Source organism: Bufo gargarizans, chromosome 4, assembly GCF_014858855.1.
Source record: "Bufo gargarizans isolate SCDJY-AF-19 chromosome 4, ASM1485885v1, whole genome shotgun sequence".
Classification (NCBI taxonomy): domain Eukaryota; kingdom Metazoa; phylum Chordata; class Amphibia; order Anura; family Bufonidae; genus Bufo; species Bufo gargarizans.
Window position 1 is genome coordinate 339,244,656 of NC_058083.1, and position 23,853 is coordinate 339,268,508.

General features: G+C 41.4%; 2 protein-coding genes across 2 annotated transcripts in view; one reads left to right on the forward strand and one right to left on the reverse strand.

Moving 5' to 3' along the window:
- SLC22A3 (solute carrier family 22 member 3) overlaps positions 1-731 on the forward strand; it is a 330,912-nt gene extending 330,181 nt beyond the window's left edge. Inside the window, exon 11 of the mRNA XM_044290225.1 lies at positions 532-731. Coding sequence (XP_044146160.1) covers positions 532-541 — 10 coding nt within the window. The 3' untranslated portion in view covers positions 542-731. The remainder of the gene's footprint in view (positions 1-531) is intronic.
- Positions 1-23,853, reverse strand: part of PLG (plasminogen) — a 96,025-nt gene that overhangs the window by 55,289 nt on the left and 16,883 nt on the right. Inside the window, exons 3-7 of the mRNA XM_044290222.1 lie at positions 22,717-22,823; positions 19,821-19,935; positions 14,759-14,898; positions 13,738-13,858; positions 10,354-10,472 (exon numbers count right to left, since the gene is read on the reverse strand). Coding sequence (XP_044146157.1) covers positions 10,354-10,472; positions 13,738-13,858; positions 14,759-14,898; positions 19,821-19,935; positions 22,717-22,823 — 602 coding nt within the window. The remainder of the gene's footprint in view (positions 1-10,353; positions 10,473-13,737; positions 13,859-14,758; positions 14,899-19,820; positions 19,936-22,716; positions 22,824-23,853) is intronic.

Consider the following 23,853-nt stretch of genomic DNA (forward strand, 5'->3'; position numbering starts at 1 on the left):
AGTTCACAAAGTCAGAAGGAAAATGTGCTCTAGTTTTGGCTGTCTGCTTGATAGCAGAGCAGTATTCTAAGCTAAAGTAGCAAAATGAAATTCTAAATAACAAAGGTGAGTGCTTAGAAGAGTTATATGGAGGTATGAGAGAACAAAAAGAAAATTTGTAAGATCGTATACAAGTACTAACTGAAGAGAATGAAACATTAAAGAGGTTGTCAAGGTTCAGAGCTGAGCCCGGACATATCCCCTTTTTCACCCAAGCAGCCCCTCTGTATCACACAGGGCAATGGCTGTTTGTTTATAGCAGTGTTGCCGGTGACCAAAATGAAATAAGAAAACATAAATTTCTGATTAAAACCCGGCTTAAAAAGACCAAAAGGTTTTACAAGAACAGAAGAGGGGTTTCCTAATATGAACCTCTTATGAGGAGATCTTGTCTTGTTTTATTAATTTCTCACTAGTTTTGACTTTCAGGGAAAAATAGAACCTTAAAGAAGAACACAAATATGTGTGATGTAACTATATTTTTCCTTGTAGGCATAACTAACTATTACAGGACCTTGAATAAAGACTCAGTGGAGTTGAAACGTTGCACGCTGGGTGAAAATCAAACACGGACTTAATTTGCGACGTTGGAGTGCCGTGGTTTTTCCTTCTATTTCTGCATCTTGGGATCCCTAGAGGATAGGATCTGACACCACAGGCACTGCCACCGAATGGACTAACTGAGACAACTCAGAAGGTAGTGCTGTCATTTGTTCTATATTACAGGACCTTACTACATTGTTTTTTGTTTTGTTTTCTTTTTGAGAAGCCTCTAAATATAATAAGTAATATACAGCCAGGTGGCTAAATTCTAAATGGACATTTTATCGTTTTATTATTCCCCAAAGCCTGTACAGTAATCCCTCAAGATACAATGGCCTCAGGATACAATACTATCTACATACAATGGTCTTTTCTGACCCATCGCAAGTTATAACTAGACTTAACATACAATGTCTCAGACTCAGATCCAATCAATCAAGGCTACTTCTCTGGAAAGGTAGCTGTATTAGTTACTAGTTAGCAGCTATTCCTGACTGTTATATGTAAGGATTTATCTGGTTTTATCTGTCTTAGTTATCTGCTTATTTTTCTTAAATCTTCATTTTCTATTATCTTGGATGACATTTTGGGGCTTTAGAACCAATTACTCAACTTACAATGGTTTCAACATACAATGGTCATCCTGGAACCAATTAATATTGTATCTTGAAGGACCACTGTACTGTAGTGAAGCAATTAGCTGCCATTGTGAGGCAAACGTGACAGTGAGGATATCTCTTGATTGCATTTGGGGACAATCATGCCTCTTTAGCAATGTGGATGAATGCAAACAGGGAGCAGTCTCATTCTCACATTCTGTGCACATTTGCATACCTTTGAAACTTTATATATTTGTTTTGCTTTGGTCTCGCTGGCAGCATGTTTAATGATTTTAGCAGATTGCATGCTCCTTTATTACCAGTGAAAATACCCATAATCGTATTAAGCAACATTCAATCTAGATTTTAATTTTTACTTGTTGCTTGCGGTTACTATATGTGTTGCTGAGTATCTCTTTCAATAAATACATTGTCTGGGTTTTCTGTAGCTCCTACAAGGGAGTTACCAATAATATGAAACCGCATACACAATATTTTATGCTACACAGATAGTATGGACTTTGTTGTGCTGAATATGAAACTTGTTTGCATGGTGTAAGGTCTTGTAAAGCGGCTGATGGAGCATTGATATACAGTTACAAGAAAAAGTATGTGAATCCTATGGAATGATATGGCTTTCTAAGTCACAACAATAGACAATCACAGTCTGCTTAAACTTACACACAAAGAATTAAATGTTACCATGTTATTATTGAACACACCATGTAAACATTCACAGTGCAGTTGAAAAAATTATGTGAACCCCTAGACTAATGACATCTACAAGAGCTAATTGGAGTGAGGTGTCAGCCAACTGGAGTCCAATCAATGAGATGAGATTGGAGGTGTTGGTTACAGCTGCCCTGCCCTATAAAAAACACACACCAGTTCTGGGTTTGCTTTTCACAAGAAGCATTGCCTGATGTGAATGATGCCTCGCGGAAAAGAGCTCTCAGAATAAATATTACCTGCTGCCTGGCTGGGCTCTAACTAAACATATGATACAATCCCTGACTCACCTATACAGTGCTGTTCAGATACAGCGTCAGGTCCAGCTTCCTAGGCCAAGCGTATACCAGTCCCCCAGGCTGTAACACGGTCAGTCCAGGCTTTGTCCCTGCATCATAGTTTATCAGCCTAGCCCAGCTAAAAGCACACACCCAGAGCCTCACCCGGCCTCTGTTTGCAAACACGCCCCCGACTGACAGTCTGGGATGGGCTTTTACGCCACAGTAGTCCAGGGGATCTTGGATCTGGGGTGGCAGGGTGCAGTCCAAGTATGCCACGCCCTGCTGGTTCAAGTTCTGCTTCATGTCCTGCTGCTGCTTATGGGTGGTTTCTTCTGTAGGCGGGTGAAGGAAAGTGCTCATTAGACACTCAAGACTTAAGTTGTCACTGATGGAGCATGTGCTGATCCTGCAGTCATGGCAGTGGAGCATGAGTGTAGGAGGTCCTACCAGTCAGACCTAAGTGAGGATGGGCGATGGCGCACATAGGCAACGACCAACCAACTACATAGGATGTCTCGATAGTAATTGAGTTTATCATCCCACTCAGGTGCAAAAAAGGCCCCAATTTTGACCTGGTAGCGAAGGTCTAACATCGTGGAGGGCATGTAGTCATCCTACTGCCGAATGGTGATAATGTGGATGTAACTATGCAAGCAACTCAGCATGCATTTTGCAATTTTCACAAGGAAATCGGAGGGATTCCCTGCCTCCATCTCCACTGCACACTGCCACGGTCTGTCTGGGTCATCTGCCTAGTCTTCCTCATCACCCTCCAGCTCCCCATGCTCCTCCTGTTACTGTCCTGCCATTTGGGCAGATAAACCACCTATTTCTGTATACATTTCCTGGGCGTTAATGCCCTCCTCCTTCTCCTCCTCTGCCAGTTCAGCCTCCACAGGGCTCAGGTAGCTATGAAATGTAGGCACCACGTCTCCTGTCCCCTGGTGAGCGAGATTTATCAGCTTCTGCTCCAGAACATGAAGGAGTGGAATGACATCATCCTGGCGACTGACAAATGAAGTAGCCTCCTCAAAGGGCCTGAGCAAATGGCAGGTGTCAAGCATGAACTGCCACTGGTTAATGTCAAAGTTACACTGGGAAGTACCCCTGTCCGCCTACATCATCAAGAAATAGTTCATAGCCCTCCTCATGTGGAACTCCATCCTCCAAATGTTGATCCAACATGTGGAAGGTGGCGTTCCATTGTGTGGAAACGTTGCATATGAGGCGATGTTGGGGAACACTGTTCTGCCTTTGCAGCTCAAGGTGGGCATATTTTGCAGGGTAAGAGCGGCTCAAGTGCATGCAAAGTTTCCTGGTGATTTTAAAGATGTCTTGCAGTTTGGTGCAAGACTTGAAGAACCGGTTTACAACCAGATTAAAGACGTGCTCCATGCAGGATGCATGGGTCAGCCCTCCTTGATGCAGCACTGACACAATGTTCCTCCTGTATTCGGTGACCATGGTTCTGATCTTCAGTTGGTGAGGAGACGGACAGGATTCGATTTATTGGTTTATGAGGTGGAGCAGTTCCTCCCCGGTGTGACTTTGTTCGCCCAGGCTGGCCAGGTGCAGAACAGTGTGACACCACCATGCCATGCATAAGTGGTATGCTGGAGGACCACTTCGAACTATGTCTACAGTGGACACTGAGGACAAGGTGAAGAATGAGGAGGTGGAGGAAGACATTGGCGCCGCAATCACAGCATGAGAACACGGAGGTGGCATTGCCATCACCTGGAAAAGTTGCTGGTCTGTCTGGGTCGGAACCACATTTACCCAGTGGGCCGTAAAAGACTTATATTGTCCTTGACCATAGTTACAGCTGAACACATCGGTGCTGCCGTGAACTGTACCAGACACCAACAGGCTAAAGGACTGGCCCACCTTCTGCTGTACATACTTATACAGAGCTGGTACAGCTTTTTTAGAGAATTACTGACACCTTGGGACTCTCCACCTTGGCTCGGCACAAGTCATCAGTTCTCTGAAATTAATCAACCCCATGGAAAGAGAGGGACTGCAGTACCAGCAACTTGACCAGGAGCAGGTTCAGATTCTGCGCTGTTGGATGGGCGCACGCATACTGTCTCTTTGCAATCGCCTCAGTGATTGATTCCTGGCAAAACGTGTGATGAGGAGCAGGAGGAGGAGCATCAGGACCAGTAGAAGATAGGAAGGAAGCAAAGCTACCTTCTGCTGAAGTGGTGGAGCCCAGACTGCTGGAGAAGGGGTGGGGACCGCTGGGAGATGCATCAGGCTGTACCACTACATTAGCGCCACGGTTTTCCCAGGCCACTCCATGTGTTGACACAGGGTTGTGGCCATGCTTCACCTTCTGCCCACGCTAAAAAAAATTCACACAAGAGAAAATAGCATTTTACCCCCACCACTTTGTGATAAAGGACACCTGGCACCTCTTTGTTGGACATACTGTATGGTAACAGTAACTGAATATGTAAGATATGTTATTCAGTGTCAATGTGTACATCCTAATAACAGTTATATTACACAGGTTATTTACCCCAATATGAGAATCAAGGCCTAATGGAATTGGTTATCTATGAAACAAGATAGACAGCCCAATAACAGTTATATTACAAAGGTTATTCACCCCAATATGCTAATGAAGGCGTAATAGAATTGGTTATCTATTATTCAAGTTGGGCACCCCACTAATAGTTATATTGCACAGGTTATTCACCCAACTATGAGAATCAAGGCATAATAGAATTGTTTACCTATTAAAGAAGGTGTGCACCCCAATAACAGATATATTACACAGCTTATTCACCCCAATTTGAGAATCAAGGCGTAATCAAATTGCTTATCCATTAAACAAAGTGGGCACCCCAATAACAGTTATATTGCAAAGGTTAATCACCCCAATATGAGAATGAAGGCATAATAGAATTGCTTATTTATAAAATAGGTCGGCACCCAAATATTACACAGGTTATTGCCCCAATTTGAGAATCAAGGCATAATAGAATTGCTTATCTATTAAACAAGTTGGACACCCCAATAACAGTTATATTAGACAGCTTATTCACCCCAAATTGAGAATCAAGCCGTAATAGAAAAGAAGAGCTCTACAGCTATTAGATGTCAGCAAGCTTACCCACTCAAGCAACAAATTCTATAGAGAGTGTGGCCTGTATTACATATAAATGTGGGCAAACGTTCCATGGCCAATGGATGCCCAATTATGAAGGCAATGTCTCAGTATTGCATGCAAAAACATGCATCTATTGGCCACTAAATGTAGGCAGGGTTTTGTTCTCTTGTGTCATTTGGTACTTCTGTTCTTACCATTACGTGACAGCTACATATTCAGACTCTTTGATGTTGTTTTAGAAGCAAGTTCAAAGCAGAGAAGAATTAATATCTGTCCTTTACTCTTCCCTTTTATGATCCACTCTCAATTTTGGCTTTAAGGAAACTTTATTGTATGGCTGTACCCATAGGGTATGGCCACATGGTCAGGTTTCCTGATATAGTTGTGAACAAGCTCTGCCTATTTCTGCTATTTCTGCTAAAACTGAAGGTATGCACTATGGGTCTGCCTATAATGTTACGCAGGATACCTTTAGTGTTTCACCTGCTCTCCCTAGTTTTATAGCATTTTTGAACTACACCCAACTGCTACAGCATTTTATGTATTACAACCTACGTTGGCCAATTACTTCAATATGAACTCTCTACTCTCTACTCTACTGAAATGTGTACACCATACTATTGTGTATCCTACATGTTTCTCTGCTTATGCTATTTTGGCATCTACACTGACCAAAAATATAAACGCAACACTGTTGGTTTTGCTGAAAAATTTTCTACATACACAAAAGACCAATTACTCTCAAATATTGCTCACAAATCTGTCTAAATCTGTGTTAGTGAGCACTTCTCCTTTGCAGAGATAATCCATCCCACCTCACAGGTGTGGCATATCATGGTGCTGATTAGACAGCATAAATATTGCACGGGTGTGCCTTAGACTGCCCACAATAACAGGCCACGCTGAAATGTGCAGTTTGATCACATAGCACAATGCAACAGATGTCGCAACAATTGAGGGAGCATGCAATTGGCATGCTGACAGCAGGAATGTCTTCCAGAGCTGTTGCCCGTGCAATGAAAGTTCATTTCTCTACCATAAGCCGTATCCAAAGGCATTTTAGAGAATTTGGCAGTACATCCAACCGGCCTCACAACTGCAGACTATGTGTAACCACACCAGCCCAGGACCTCCACATCCAGCATGGTGAACATGATTGTCTGAGACCAGCCACCCAGACAGCTGCAGCAACAATCGGTTTGCATAACCAAAGAATTCTTGCAGAAACTGTCAGAAACCATCTCAGGGAAGCTCATCTGCATGCTCGTCGTCCTCTTCAGGGTCTGGACCTGCCTGCAGTTCGTCGTCGTAACCAACTTGAGTGGGCAAATGCTCACATTCGATGGTGTCTGGCACATTGGAGAGACGTTCTGTTCACAGATGAGTCCTGGTTTTCACTGTTTCAGGGCAGATAGCAGACAGCGTGTGAGGCGTTGTGTGGGTCAGCGGTTTGCTGACGTTAATGTTGTGGATCGAGTGGCCCATGGTGGCGGTGGGGTTATGGTATGGGCAGGCGTATGTTATGGACAACGAACAAAGGTGCATTTTATTGATGGCATTTTGAATATACCGTGATGACATCCTGAAGCCCATTGTTGTGCCAAAGTTCCAATCCCAGACCCTCTTTTTTTCTCCAATGCTCAGGTTGTTTCACTATGTAGCCACAAAAACGGTTACCAGAAGCTAGGTGCACTCACGTACACCTGCACCCTAGAGGGAAGTATTAGTACAAATAGTGAAGTTCCACCAGGTATTTATCACAATCAGCAGGTTTTATTCTACTTACAAAAAAGTCTAAAATCTCAGTCATAAAAACAAGTCTTTTTCATCCCAGATCCACCCGACCCGGGTTTCGCCAGTCCAGTCCAGCTTCATCAGGGGCAACCTCGGGTCGGGTGGATCTGTGATGAAAAAGACTTGTTTTTAGACTTTTCTGTAAGTAGAATAAAACCTGCTGATTGCGATAAATTGGTGGAACTTCACTATTTGTACTAATACTTCCCTCTAGGGTGCAGGTGTACGTGAGTGCACCTAGCCTCTGGTAACCGTTTGTGTGGCTACAAAGTGAAACAACCTGAGCATTGGAGAAAAAAGAGGGTCTGGGATTGGAACTTTTGCACTCAGAAACAAACTTGTGGACATTTTAACTGTGAAGCGACCTATACTCACGTCGCTTGGTGGATCTGCAGCGCCGATAAGTACACCAAAAATTGGAGATTGTTTTTATATTGTTTATTCCATTGTTGTGCCATCCATCCACGATCATCACCTCATGTTGCAGCATGATAATGCACGGTCCCATATTGCAAGGATCTGTACACAATTCCTGAAAGCTGAAAACTTCCCAGTTCTTGTATGGCCAGTATACTCAACGGACATGTCACCCATTGAACATGTTTCGGATGCTCTGGATCGGCGTACAGGGAGTGCAGAATTATTAGGCAAATGAGTATTTTGACCACATCATCCTCTTTATGCATGTTGTCTTACTCCAAGCTGTATAGGCTCAAAAGCCTACTACCAATTAAGCATATTAGGTGATGTGCATCTCTGTAATGAGAAGGGGTGTGGTCTAATGACATCAACACCCTATATCAGGTGTGCATAATTATTAGGCAACTTCCTTTCCTTTGGCAAAATGGGTCAAAAGAAGGACTTGACAGGCTCAGAAAAGTCAAAAATAGTGAGATATCTTGCAGAGGGATGCAGCACTCTTAAAATTGCAAAGCTTCTGAAGCGTGATCATCGAACAATCAAGCGTTTCATTCAAAATAGTCAACAGGGTCGCAAGAAGCGTGTGGAAAAACCAAGGCGCAAAATAACTGCCCATGAACTGAGAAAAGTCAAGCGTGCAGCTGCCAAGATGCCACTTGCCACCAGTTTGGCCATATTTCAGAGCTGCAACATCACTGGAGTGCCCAAAAGCACAAGGTGTGCAATACTCAGAGACATGGCCAAGGTAAGAAAGGCTGAAAGACGACCACCACTGAACAAGACACACAAGCTGAAACGTCAAGACTGGGCCAAGAAATATCTCAAGACTGATTTTTCTAAGGTTTTATGGACTGATGAAATGAGAGTGAGTCTTGATGGGCCAGATGGATGGGCCCGTGGCTGGATTGGTAAAGGGCAGAGAGCTCCAGTCCGACTCAGACGCCAGCAAGGTGGAGGTGGAGTACTGGTTTGGGCTGGTATCATCAAAGATGAGCTTGTGGGGCCTTTTCGGGTTGAGGATGGAGTCAAGCTCAACTCCCAGTCCTACTGCCAGTTTCTGGAAGACACCTTCTTCAAGCAGTGGTACAGGAAGAAGTCTGCATCCTTCAAGAAAAACATGATTTTCATGCAGGACAATGCTCCATCACATGCGTCCAAGTACTCCACAGCATGGCTGGCAAGAAAGGGTATGAAAGAAGAAAATCTAATGACATGGCCTCCTTGTTCACCTGATCTGAACCCCATTGAGAACCTGTGGTCCATCATCAAATGTGAGATTTACAAGGAGGGAAAACAGTACACCTCTCTGAACAGTGTCTGGGAGGCTGTGGTTGCTGCTGCACGCAATGTTGATGGTGAACAGATCAAAACACTGACAGAATCCATGGATGGCAGGCTTTTGAGTGTCCTTGCAAAGAAAGGTGGCTATATTGGTCACTGATTTGTTTTTGTTTTGTTTTTGAATGTCAGAAATGTATATTTGTGAATGTTGAGATGTTATATTGGTTTCACTGGTAAAAATAAATAATTGAAATGGGTATATATTTGTTTTTTGTTAAGTTGCCTAATAATTATGCACAGTAATAGTCACCTGCACACACAGATATCCCCCTAAAATAGCTAAAACTAAAAACAAACTAAAAACTACTTCCAAAAATATTCAGCTTTGATATTAATGAGTTTTTTGGGTTCATTGAGAACATGGTTGTTGTTCAATAATAAAATGAATCCTCAAAAATACAACTTGCCTAAGAATTCTGCACTCCCTGTATATACGACAGCGTGTTCCAGTTCCTGACAATATTCTGCAACTTCCCACAGCTATTGAAGAGGAGTGGACCAACATTCCACAGGACACAATCAATAACCTGATCAATTCTATGCGACTGAGATGTGTTGCACTGCGCGAGGCAAATGATGGCCACACCAGATACTGACTGGTTTTCTGACCCCCCTCCCCAGTAAGGCAAAACTGTGCACATTTCAGAGTGGTCTTTTATTGTGGGCAGTCTAATGCACACCCGTGCAACATTCATGATGTCTAATCAGCACCTTGATATGCCACACCTGTGAGGTGGGATAGATCATCTTGGCAAAGAAGAAATGCTCATTGACACAGATTTAGGCCTCATGCACACGACCGTTGTTTTATTCCGTGTCCGTTGTGCCGCTTTTCGTGATTTTCTGCGGACCCATTGACTTTCAATGGGTCCGTTGAAAACTCGGCTAATGCACCGTTTGCCATCCGCGTCCGTAATCCGTGGTTCCAGTCCGTCAAAAAAATATAACCTGTCCTATTATTTTCGCGGAAAACGGTTTGCGGACCCATTCAAGTCAATGGGACCACTAAAAAACGCAGAGGCACACAAGATTGTCATCCGTGTCCGCGCGTCCGCGTCCGTTTTTTTCCTATCATTTGCATGGCAAACCTGTTTTTACTTTTTTTACTTTCCTTTATGTCTGGTGGTCCTCCAAAAATAAAGGAAGACACACGGAAACAAAAACGGAAACTGATCACGGAACAACGGAACTCCATTTTGTTGAACAGTCGTGAACAATATTTGAGAGTAATTTTTTTTTGTGCATATAGAAAATGTTTGCTATGAACACTTTTTTTTATAGTCTGTTATTTTTTAAGACAAGATATAGTACAATTTGAGCATTGTTATCTGTTATAAACATATTAGCAACAGAAAATGTTTATTTGTTATTCCTAAAAACCTTATTTAAAGTTAGAATAGAATATAAAAACTATAAAGTCAAACAAACTGATGCTATGGTAGGCATTTTAATATAACAAAGAGGAGGAATACTAAATACTAAAACTCACTACAGCGTGGAATATCACAGAATTCCCATCGCGTTTTTGGATCAGTAGTAAAACACCATGGTCGTGATTCTCCATCTGGGTTGCGGCAGTAATTATTTATTAGATTCTTCTCAGGAATGCTGAAAAACACAATTAAAAATGATTCTTACAGTATCTCTGAGAAATATATATAACTATATCTGAAATAGAGACACATATTGATATGATAAATTTATTTGGAATATATTGTACATACAGCATATTTATGGTTCACATTCCAAGGGCTTATTATATAACAATGGTGTATTCATATATTTACCAAGTGAAGCCACCCTATATGTTTTCACGCTGCAAACACTTTATCAGCATACCCAAAACTGGTAACAGAAACCTTTTTCACTGAATATTGTGCATTCTTTCGAAGGCACTTATCAATTCAACTATTCAAAATTTGGATAGTGTTGCACACTTTCAAATTAGTAATGTTAGGCTAATTTTGTGTGATCCTTACTTTCTATTAGAATAAAGGGACTGAATGTGGCTGAGCTGGATATACCCCCAATGTAACCCTTAACCCCTTCCTGACCTTGGTATTTTCCATTTTTTTATTTTTGTTTTTAAGTACCCGACTTCCAGGTGCCATAATTTATTTATTTTTTCCATTCACATAGCCGTATGAGGGTTTATTTTTTGCAGGACAAGTTGTAATTTCTAATAGCACCATTTAATATTGCATACAATTACATGAGCGAATCAAAGCTGACAAAGTGGAATTCGATCCGAATTTCAGGAAAAATTTGATTCGCAACGAATGCAAATTTCCTCACGCTTTGTGGTAACAAATCGAAATTTTTCCTAAAATGGCGGCTACACGTGTGAGGACATGGGGCAAGGAACTCTGGGAGGCCGGGATGACCCATATTGCCATGCATGCAGCCAATCAGCAGCCAGCCAGCCCTGTGATGTCACAGCCCTATAAATACTGCGACCATCTTGGATTCAGACATTTTTCAGCGTTCTGAGTGTAGTAACAGATGTGAGAAGGCGCTAGGGACAGCAGTAGGAAAAACCTCATTGTGAAAAAAAAACAACGGAAAAAACTATTTATAAGTGCAGGGAAAGGGGAGGTATCTTTTCACAGCATCTTAGTGCAGGGAGAGACATCTGAAGGCACTAGGGGCAGTGCTAGAAAGTGATTTACAAGTGTAGGGAAAGATTATTTGGGGATCCAAATGGCCATTATACAGCTCTGTCACTCCAGCAATTTATTTTTGTTATTAGGGGGGAAAGGGGTATGTTGAAAAGCCTTTAGTTGCCATTTTCAGTACAAAAATATAAATATATTCTCAGTTCACTTCTGCAGTTATGTGTTGAAAGTGTTTAGTGGCCTATTTCAGTACAGAAAGAAAAATATATACGCACTTCACTGTTGCAGTTATTTGTGGTGAAAGTGTTTAGTGGCCTATTTCACTGTACTCTACCAGATGTGTGGATTTTTTGGATAAAGCCATCCTTCTATTTGCGGGCTTTGCATTACACGATGGTGGGATTATGGAGTAAAGACACCCACATACTTTCTTTGGTATTGGTGGACAATATACAAAGTCAGTCAGTAATGTTTGCTTTGTGCAGTATTTAGGTTACCTGATTATACCAAGAGACTGTGTGTTGGACACCTTACTGTAGCGGGCAGGAACCACGAGAAAGCCGTTTCATGTTTTGTCTTTGTATGTCATTCTATGTAATTCACGCAGCACTTTGAATTTATTGGGTACCCAGAGCTGATTTCTTCACCCTCCTCAACGTAAGCCGAGGACAGCTTAACTTAAAGTAAGGGGGTATGTAACATCCCAGAGTATGTTACTAAACTCTGTTTCCTTGCTAAAACATGTCAGGTGTATATGTATTGTCATCTTGTGTAATCTAACATTGCATTTTCCTGTGTATACATTTTCTAGGCCTGTTTTATGTATTTTGCTGTAATTTCCATATGCACCAGCAGGTGGCAGCAATATGTTCAGCAGACCATAGTTAGTTTAGTATATCTAGAATGGAATAGTTCATGCCAATCTAGTCTCCCCTGTAAGAGCAGAAGTGGGCTGTTCCCATGTCTTGTCTCATGAGGAGGAGAAGGAAGTTTAGTTAGTGTACCAGCCACCCCTGCTGGGGGTAGGTTGTGTTAGTAGGAGCTCCCAGTTACAGGGATCCCAACCTAGGATCCAGCCTCGGCTGAGGTCAAGGATCCCTCCTCCCAGTCTGAGCCCTTCAGCCTCGACTGTGGACAACCAAGCAACACTTCCAGAACTACAGATCTCCAGGAAGAATCATTCCCTGCGAGCAGTCCTGTGAGTACTTATCCAGAGTCCCGGAGAAACCAAATTCCTCCTCAGTTAGTCAGGCCCATACTAGGCAGAAGACAGACAGAGCAGAAGATAAATACCTGCCAGATTCTCTAGGCATATGACAAGAAGCAGAATATATATATATTCCTGCCCATATTGCCAATACCTGCTGGGGCCCAAGACTAAAGCTGTAACTCGTATGGATTTCTGTTGCCATTCAGTAAAGATAAGTTGGATTATATCTCCTGTCTGGATCTCAATCATTCCTCAATTACTCCTATTAACAACACTCAATTTATTGCAAGTGAGCCAGGATCCAGGAGTCCAGCCGTACCACGGTAGGAGACACCGTTGACACTACCATATCATCTTAAATAACATCTTAAAGGGCCCTGCTACAGTACCTGCGCAAGCTGCAATTGGCATCACAAACTACTACACATATATCCTGACCCATTGCATTGCTGACCCACTGTACCGGTGTCCTGCTCACTGCAATAGTATGATGCTTATACTATCCCCACTACTGTATCCCCAAATCTGAGAAACCCCTGACCTCACGGTGGACAACAGCATAAAGACAAAAGATGGTGGGAGGGGTGCAGGGCACAGAGGCAACAGGGGGAGGGCTTTAACTCATGCACTGTAGTGATTGATCTTGTTAGAGGCTAGGGAGAGCAGTGAGAAGTCTGTTTTTTTCTTCTAGGTAGCACCGCCATCACTCCATAACCCCCAGGGGTGTGACGCATACCACCTTTGGTACATGTGCCACGCCTTGAGAACCACTGCTCTAAGGCAATTAGTCTCGCGTTCTCTAGCTTTCTGCCTTTATCTGTTTTTAACTTTTTTTGTTATAAATTTTCATTAAATAGCAACAGAAACCTAGTGACAACATAGTATTGTGTATAGCTGGCAAGAATGTGTATAAAATTACCAAAAAAACATATTGTATTCGTTTTCTGTTTTCCAACTTATTAGTTACTTTACAATCAATTCTTATTTAAAGATAAATGTTCATTTACTCAACCAAAAGGCAACTATATTAATATTGGATTTCTTTTACCTTTCAGGTTTATAGCCATGAGCATGAGGTTTTTGTGAATCCCAGTTTTGACACTCGAATCCAGACTTTGTTTTTGAAATTTTGCCTCTATAATTTTCTCCAGTACAATGGAAACATTCTTCTGCAAAAAATAAAAATAAAATTGTAAACTAGTGTAAAGCTGAGTTCACATCAGCATTTTTGTTTCCATTGTTAAGTACAGAGCAGAACAATGAAAATAACAGGTTTGCAGGATCCAGCACATAAGGTAAACTAACGACACTGGATGAACCCTATTGAATATAATGGGGTCTGTTGGGTTCCCATTATGGAGCTCTGCAATTTAACAAACATAATATTGCAGCATGCTGTGTTATTTTGTCTTGGACTGTTTGATAGACTGCAACAGAGGCCTCTAACGAATGTGAATGGATTATTCTTGTTTATCCCCTGTGGGTTTCACTCTGGTAGATAGGGTAAGCGAACACAGAACAGAGGCAAAATACAAGTTCTTAACTCAAACTTCTGTGTTTATTCACACTTGCGGCAGTTGCACAGAACAACATGTCACTTTGCAGTCTTTGGTGTTAATTCACACACAATGAAAAGTTCATATTGCACAAGTCTCCTTGTTTGCAGTTCTGCCTCCAGTAGTCCACAGCAGGCTTTAGGGGGCCTGTTACCCCTGCACATGGGTCTCAGCCCTCCATTCCGGCACAAAACCTGAGATCCCAACACAGAGACTCAGCTGCCGAGCCCAGCTGCCTATTTAAGGACAGCCAGGTGCTGCCAAAACCGGAGCGGCACTTAAACTCCGGTCCGGTATTTGACCTCACCTGGCTGGAAAACAGCCCAGCTGCACATGTTGGGAGGAAAATACCTGCCTTCCCAGACAAAACCCCTCACTGTGTCACATTCCCTACAGATTAATCAAGCATTCCTAAGACACAGGGTGCTAGCCCACCATATATTTTTGTCTACAAATCATTACAGAAATATAATATTGTATTTGGATTATTAATAAACACAATCTCCTTCTCACCTTCACATTGTGGAATGTTACAAAACTCAAAGCGTTGATTTGGGTCTGTAGTGTAGCACCAAGGGCCATTCGGATCACTATCTGGGTTTCGACAAAAATTTGAATCTAGCCCTTCATTTGGAAAATTTGTAGGTGTATAGCTGGGAAACAAAATAATAACATTACTATTTAAAAAAACACACCAATGAAAAATATTTTCCCATAAAACATCATTTCTGTGGAGAAAAAAAAATCAACCACAAAACTTACATGAGTAAGTGCCAATTGCTATGGATTTTTAGTGTATTTCACCCTTTGTATTGCATAGGGTGAAATCTACAGTTGAAATCCAAGCATAAATAGACATTCTACAAAATTTAAACCACACCAGAGGTCAATTTCTGCTCAGATTCAGCACTTTTTTTGCCAAAGCATGTGAATGAGATTAAAATCTGATCCACTTTGCTGCTGTGCAGAGTTTTCACCTGCAATTCTGCAGCGGACAATTCACAGCTTATTCACCCCATGGAACATATTCTAATGTCCTATGTTAATTTGAAAGTACCCTAAGAAGCTCAGTTGATTTACAGTTGCTTATTTAGTGCCAAGATCCTAACATACTGACACTGCTGAGCTCAGAGTCATTGTGCTGACCAAAACTTATTCTCAAAGAATCCTAGACTATGAAGTTATAGATTTTACAGATACCTAAGATGATATGTTTTAAATGTAAAGCTGTTTAAGGCTGTGTGGGTTCACAATATCATAATGAAGTCAGAAACGTCTATTTTACCTCTTGCGGTGTGTTTAAAAAAAGACTGATAGAAAATGATGGGGCATTCAAGGTGTCAAGAGGTAGTAGGGAATTTGCTTTGTTTAGTAGCTAACCTAATATTAAATGCATGCATACATAGTGAAAAAGAACATAGTAACTCTGCTGGGGATGATTTCATAAAATATTTTAATTTCTCAATGTTATTTTTCATTGCTCAATCAAGAGCAGAAGTGGAGCAGAAGAGACAGACCCACTGAACTAATAAACTCATGCTGAAAATAATTAGTTTTCCGAAATAGGCACTTGTGAAATTGTGTTTATTAACCACTTCAGCCCCCCTAGATTAAAAACCCTTAATGACCAGGCCACTTTTTACACTTCTGCACTACACTACTTTCACCGTTTATCGCTCAGGTCATGCAACTTACCACCCAAATGAATTTTACCTCCTTTTCTTCTCACTAATAGAGCTTTCATTTGGTGGTATTTCATTGCTGCTGACATTTTTACTTTTTTTGTTATTAATCGAAATTTACCGAAATTTTTGCAAAAAAATGACATTTTTCACTTTCAGTTGTAAATTTTTCTATAAAATTTATTGTTCTACATGTCTTTGATTAAAAAAAATGTTTGGGTAAAAAAAAAAGGTTTGGGTAAAAGTTATAGCGTTTACAAACTATGGTACAAAAATGTGAATTTCCGCTTTTTGAAGCAGCTCTGACTTTCTGAGCACCTGTCATGTTTCCTGAGGTTCTACAATGCCCAGACAGTAGAAAACCCCCACAAATAACCCCATTTCGGAAAGTAGACACCCTAAGGTATTCGCTGATGGGCATAGTGAGTTCATAGAACTTTTAATTTTTTGTCACAAGTTAGCGGAAAATGATGATTTTTTTTGTTTTCTTACAAAGTCTCATATTCCACTAACTTGTGACAAAAAATAAAAACTTCCATGAACTCACTATGCCCATCATGAAATACCTTGGGGTGTCTTCTTTCCAAAATGGGGTCACTTGTGGGGTAGTTATACTGCATTGGTATCGCGGTACTCATTCCCCAACTTCGCCGTACTCAGGAGAAGTTGGGGAATGTGTTTTGGGGTGTCATTTTACATATACCCATGCTGGGTGAGAGAAATATCTTGGTCAAATGCCAACTTTGTATAAAAAAATTGGAAAAGTTGTCTTTTGCCGAGATATTTATCTCACCCAGCATGGGTATATGTAAAATGACACCCCAAAACACATTCCCCAACTTCTCCTGAGTATGGCGATACCACATGTGTCACTTTTTTCAGCCTAGGTGGGCAAAGGGGCCCACATTCCAAAGAGCACCTTTCGGATTTCACAGGCCATTTTTTACACATTTTGATTTCAAACTACTTCGCACGCATTTGGGCCCCTAAAATGCCAGGGCAGTATAACTACCCCACAAGTGACCCCATTTTGGAAAGAAGACACCCCAAGGTATTTCATGATGGGCATAGTGAGTTCAGGGAAGTTTTTATTTTTTGTCACAAATTAGTGGAATATGAGACTTTGTAAGAAAAAAAAAAAAATCATAATTTTCCACTAACTTGTGACAAAAATTTAAAAATTATATGAACTCGCCATGCCCCTCACGGAGGGGTGATCAATGACAGGGAAGTGATCAGGGAGTCTATATGGGAGTCTATATGGGGTGATCACCCCCTGTCATTGATCATCCCCCTGTAAGGCTCCATTCAGACGTCCGTATGTGTTTTGCGGATCCGATCCATGGATGCGTGGATCCATAAAACACATACGGACGTCTGAATGGAGCCTTACAGGGGGTGATCATCCCATATAGACTCCCTGATCACCCCCCTGTAAGGCTCCATTCAGACGTCCGTATGTGTTTTGCGGATCCGATCCATGGATGCGTGGATCCGTAAAACACATACGGACGTCTGAATGGAGCCTTACAGGGGGGTGATCAATGACAGGGGAGTGATCAATGACAGGGGCTGATTAGGGAGTGTATATGGGGTGATCACCCCCCCTGTCATTGATCACCCCCCTGTAAGGCTCCATTCAGACGTCCGTATGTGTTTTGCGGATCCGATCCATGGATGCGTGGATCCGTAAAACACATACGGACGTCTGAATGGAGCCTTACAGGGGGGTGATCAATGACAGGGGGGTGATCAGGGAGTCTATATGGGGTTATCAGGGGTTAATAAGTGACCAGGGGGGGTGTAGTGTAGTGTGGTGATTGGTGCTACTTATTACAGAGCTGCCTGTGTCCTCTGGTGGTCGATCCAAGCAAAAGGGACCACCAGAGGACCAGGTAGCAGGTATATTAGACGCTGTTATCAAAACAGCGTCTAATATACCTGTTAGGGGTTAAAAAAAAGCGAACGATCGCTACCTTCCGATCCTGTGAACGCACGCGCCTGTGTGCGCACGTTCACAGGAAATCTTGCCTCTCGCGAGAGGACATGCCGGTGTGTCCACTCAGAATAACAGGGCCATTGCCAGGACGCAATCCTGAGGCGGTTAAAGATCACACTGTACTTTTATTTTTATCTGGATCTGAGCTGCAATTTAAAGGGCATCTGTCATCAGATTTGTACCTATAAGGCCTCATGCACACAAACGTATATTGTTTCTGTGTCAGTTCAGTTTTTTTTTAGCGGATAGGATGCAGACCCAATTATTTCAATGGGTCTGCAAAAAATGTGGATCCCTATGTCCGTTCCGTAGCCCCGCAAAAAAAATAGAACATGTCCTATTCTTGGCCATTTTAGGCATTGTTGCAATGGATCCACAAAAACAAAAAAATGATGGCATACGGATGTCATTTGTTTTTTTTTCCGGACTGCCAAACACATATGGTCTTATGCATGTAGCCTAAAACTGGCTGACCTGTAGAATGTGCGCTTGGTAGTTGAAGGCATCTGTGTTGGCCCAATGTTCATATGTGCATGAATTGCCGATAAAAATGATGTTTTAACATATACAAATGAGCCTCTAGGAACAATGGGGGCTTTACTGTTACATCTGCAGGCTCTGCTCTCTCTGCAACTACCGTGTCCTCTCCACTTTGATTCACAAAGCCAGGCATGATGAGGTTTTCACCGCCTGGCCCAGTCAATCAAAATGCAGAGGACACTGCAGTTGCAGAGGAAGCTGAGCCTCTAGGAGTAAGTCCTCTTGCACACGACCGTATGGCTTTTTCAATATTTTGCGGTCCGCAAAAAATGGATCCGCAAAAAATACGGATGACATTACGTTTTTTGCGGAACGGAACAGCTGGCCCCTGACAGAACAGTACTATCCTTGTCCGTTATACAAACAATAATAGGACATGTTCTATCTATGAACGGAACGGAAAAACGGAAATACAGAAACGGAAGGCATACGGAGTACCTTCCGTTTTTTTTTGCAGATCCATTGAAATGAATGGTTCCGTATATAGGCCGTATACGGAACGCAAAAAAACGGAACAGAAACGGGAAAAAAATGTTCGTGTGCAAGAGGCCTAAAGGAAACACATCTGTTGCTCCTATTGGCTCATTTGCATATATTAAAACATCATTTTTCTTCGCAATGCTAGCATAAATGAACACAGGACCAACACAGATGCCTTCAGCTGCTAAGAACACATGCAACAGGTTCATAGGTACAAATCTTTTCCACAACTTTGTAAAAACTATTCTAAATGGCTTATTTTAAATTTTTATAATATTTATATTTAGAATCCATACACCGCTGTATGTCAGCAGTGTACGGATATATGGCAGGCATAGGGCCCACAGAGAAACCACTGTCCAGGCAGAGACGCACTTCACTGCTCTTGTTTATGTGGCCACTTCACTCAGGTAAAGCCTGGCATAGGACTATGCAGGGTCTCCTGCACTGACGTGCAATGCAGAGCTTTTAGCAGGACAGAGAAGGCAGAGGAAGGAGCTCTGCATAAGACACTGCGGCTCCTGCCTGTGCCCACTAACGCCACTAAAAACTCTGCATAGCACAGCATACAAAAACACATAATAGGGCATTTGGAATAGTTTTAGAAAGGTTTAGTTACTCTGAACATGACATGTGCAGGTCACATGACCAACACCATCTTTGTAAGACACATGATGAATACTGCAACATAAATATGGGGAACACTTGAATTTTACATTAATTTAGCAAAAAATAATAATATCTAAATCACCTCCTATTGATGACATACACAAAGATGAACAAAGATGAGATTTGAACAGTATTTTGAATAAAAATTTGTACACAGCATAGTATAATATTCACTTATAATAAATTCAATATTGTTGTTCTATACTTTGGTGTGTGCGGAGTGGTTGCTGTCCATTCCTGGCATGTTTTCCCAGAATGTGTTTTGTACTCTGTTCCTCTGTAATTTTTTCCATTTCCAGTGATGCAGTTTTCGAGATATACTATAAAATAAATAATACAAATTTGTAGATGATGAGTAGAGATGAGCAAATTTCATGTTATGAAATTCATTCACGCTTCTTTTGGTGGTAAAAAATTATATGACGGAATGCCTCTAAAGGACTCCCCTGCATAATGGAAACCGGACGGATCCGTTTTGCAGCCCATAGACTTCTATTATGACGGAATGAATAGCGGAATGCCTCTACATTCCGTCATAAAATTGCGTTATCGTCCGTGGTAATAGAATCCATAACGCAATTCTGCTTTTACCACCAAACGAAGCGTGTACGAATTTCAAAATATTAAATTCGCTCATCTCTAATGATGAGCAAACACACAAACATATATTCATAAATTAACCAACATTAAAGGGGTTATCCCACAAAAAGTATTATTATGCAATGAACAGGGAATTTCCAATGAAGTATTAAGTCTCATGCACACGACCGTAGTTATGGTCTGCATCCGAGCCGCAGTTTTTGCGGCTCGGGTGCGGACCCTTTCACTTCAATGGGGCCGCAAAAGATGCAGACAGCACTCCATGTGCTGTCCGCATCCGTTGCTCCGTTCCGAGGCCCCGAAAAAAAAAATATAGCATGTCCTATTCTTGTCCATTTTGCGGACAAGAATAGGCATGTCTACAATGGGCCGCCCATTCCGTTCCGCAACTTGCGGAAGGCACACGGGCGGCTTCCGTTTTTTGCGGACCCCAAAAACGTCACGGTCGTGTGCATGTAGCCTTATTGCAATATACATGCAATAAAAATACTGTCAGTGCACATGGATTTCAGCATAAACTGGTACAATCTGGTGCATCTAGGTTTTGAAAAAAAATTCTGCACCTAGTATGAAAAGGGTGTAGCCTAATGGGAAAGGAGTGTGGCTTTGCAGGAAAGGAGGAGTACCTACAATGTGCTATTTTGCTACAAATTACCACAATTCTGGCATAAAATTGTGTCTTACAATAAGCCAAGGCTTGGTATAGTATTACATAAAAGTGTCTAGCCCTACACGACATTTATCATCCAGCCTGAACCACTGTGATGAATCTGGTACCTGTCTATGTATACAACATGTACAGGCCTAGTACACCTGCCAAGCAACTATCTATCTATCTATTATTCCTACTTCTAAAATGATAGAAGTATATAGCTATCTCTCCCTCTCTAGACAGTGAAGAAGAAAATTGAGAAAGCATTGAGTTCCATATATATCTCTGGGGCTAAATGTCAGGGACTATTTTCAATGCAAAAGAGGGGGATAACAAGAGCTAATTGCATTACTTCCTGGGAGATGCAGGGGCTTGATGGATGAGCTAGTGCCCACCCACAGAAAGGGAAGAAAATCCTCCACATAAGCAGATAAGTGAGAAAATAAGAATTTTTGGAATAACCCTTTAAAAAAAATCTTCTCTCTCTACCATTTGGAAGATACAATTGTAGTAAAGGTACCCCACCTACTTCTGGTCCTCAGCTCTGTCATGTGGCTGACAATCAGGGATGTAGCTATAAGGGAGGGGGGCAGAGGTAGCAGTCACTACTAGGCCCAGGAGCCTGAGGGGCAATTTAAATGACCTCAGGCAGTAGAAAGGCTAGGTGATTCCCTGCACCTGGTCACAAAACACTGAGGGGGGCCCAGGCTAAACTTTTACCCAGGGCCCATGAGCCTTTAGCTACGTCCCGGCTGACAATATTTTGCTGGGTCTACAGGATGAATTAATGAATGAATAGAAAAAATGACTTCCTGAGTATCTATCTGTCACACAGCTGAGCACCAGAAGGGAAAGGATAACTCACAAATACAGCCATGGGAAAAAGATTACCTTCTCACTACAAGTTACATCATGTACCTTTCTAATGGGCCAAAAAATAAACAAACATTGTGTGGGAGTGCTTCTTTAAAGAAAACTTGGGTCATTATTTAACTTTTTATTTACTAAGTTCATGTACACATTGCAATGTCCACATTGTACTTCATGTCTTGCCTCTACACGGAGTACATGAAGTACATTGCCTCTGGAGAGAATATTTCTGTAATATTTTCTCAAATAAAAAAATAAAAAAATCCCAAGTGCGTAACCACATAAGCCTGTGGCAGGCCATAGTCACCATATTTGCAACCTATGTGCATAAGGCCTGAACCTATACATAAGTAGAATAGAAATATTATTTTTATGATAGGTTACATAGAGCATTATTTCGGCTAACATTTAAAAAAATCTTTTCTATCCTGGAGCATATCTGTGTGCACTTGTAAGGCCCAACTAGTGCCAATAAGCACAGTCACTCACTTGGTAGAGGTACATTAGCAGGAGGAGGAAGGATATATGATGGTACTCTTGAAGAAATATATTGTGACTTTGGGCACACTTTAATGCAATGGCAGGAACAGTTCTGCTCATGAACGGTACAGATGTGTGAAACAGTGCGAAAGGCAACTTCTGCCTTGACACATTGCCTGACTGTCAGGAAATGAACACTGCATACTCTAAATACCAGTCTCGGCCCACATGGGTGATATGATATGATGACACATCAGCAGCCCCATAATCGACAATGGACCTGGCCCCCACACCACTCTTGTCAATTATGGCAGCAGAGGCTGACACTCCACAGAGCAATATTGCTCAGGCACATACAACACCCATTACTACCCTCTTCCAAACAATACATGGACGTATCTGTCTCTAACCGCCATACTAGAGGTGCAGGTTAAAACCAGCTCCAAAAGATCTGCTTCAGCGACACCATTATCCAACACATATTAGTATATTGACTTACTTGTTTTCTCATACAAAGCTATATCATTCCGTCTGTGTAAAAGTGAAGATCTCTGATTGTCCATGATTGTAACACAAAATTGATTTTTTGTGCTATACAAAAATGACCTGAAAGAAATATTACATTTGTTTAACTAAAATTATATAACGGGAAATTAAAGAAATGCAAATAGTTGAATTAAGCAAGAATCTGGCTGAATCCGACTGCATAGAGGACAAACAGAATCATTATCTATCACAGAGCAAACACAATTGGCCAATAACCATAACTGATCCAAACTAAATAGCTTTTACTGGAAAAACTATAATAATGAAACTTTTAACCATCTAAGTTTAAATATGGTTTATGCATACATAAGACAAGTAACTACTATATTGGGCAACATGTTTAACTCCTTAAGGCAACTCTACAGTTCAAGAAAACAATTCACTAGGGAATGAATAGAACACTTACCTGGTGCCCTCCACTTCATCTTTTTAGTTGCTGATACAAAAATTCCCTGACTCCTTTTCTGCCATTCAAGATAGCCGAACTGCTTCTAAGACTGCCTGATCCATAATGTGCATTTGGTGGTAGTCCAAGACATCTGTTAATGCTTTGGATTGGTCAAGAGCACGGTTGAACAAGTAGAAAGTGTCTTGAGCTATCAAGACAGTCTTATCAGTGTGGTCACATTGGTAGTAAAAAGTGAGCACAGGAATTTGCAGATCTGCAAAAGATGAACTGGCTGGCACCAGAAAAGTGATCTTATTGTTTCTCAGTTAATGTGAATTTTTTCATTTGACCCGGATGGTCCCATTACGGATGTGGTCCATTTGTTTCATGTTTTTCATCGGTGCGTTTTTAAAAGTCATAGCGTTTTTAGTTTTCTTTCAACATAGTCATATAAAACCTTGAGTTATATTTAATAATGCTATTTTGTGGTACATCTAATCTATTGTACGACTTTTATTATTTTTTTGCATTGACGGTGTGAAAAAACACAGCAATTTTACTTAGCCTTTTGATTTTTTTTTTTATGTTTCCGATTATATATTTTTTGTATATAAGCAATCTTTGAATTCTATGGTTTTATGTATCAGTACATAATAAAAGAAACATCTGGACCATAGAAGGTCTTAAAATTAGGAAAATACA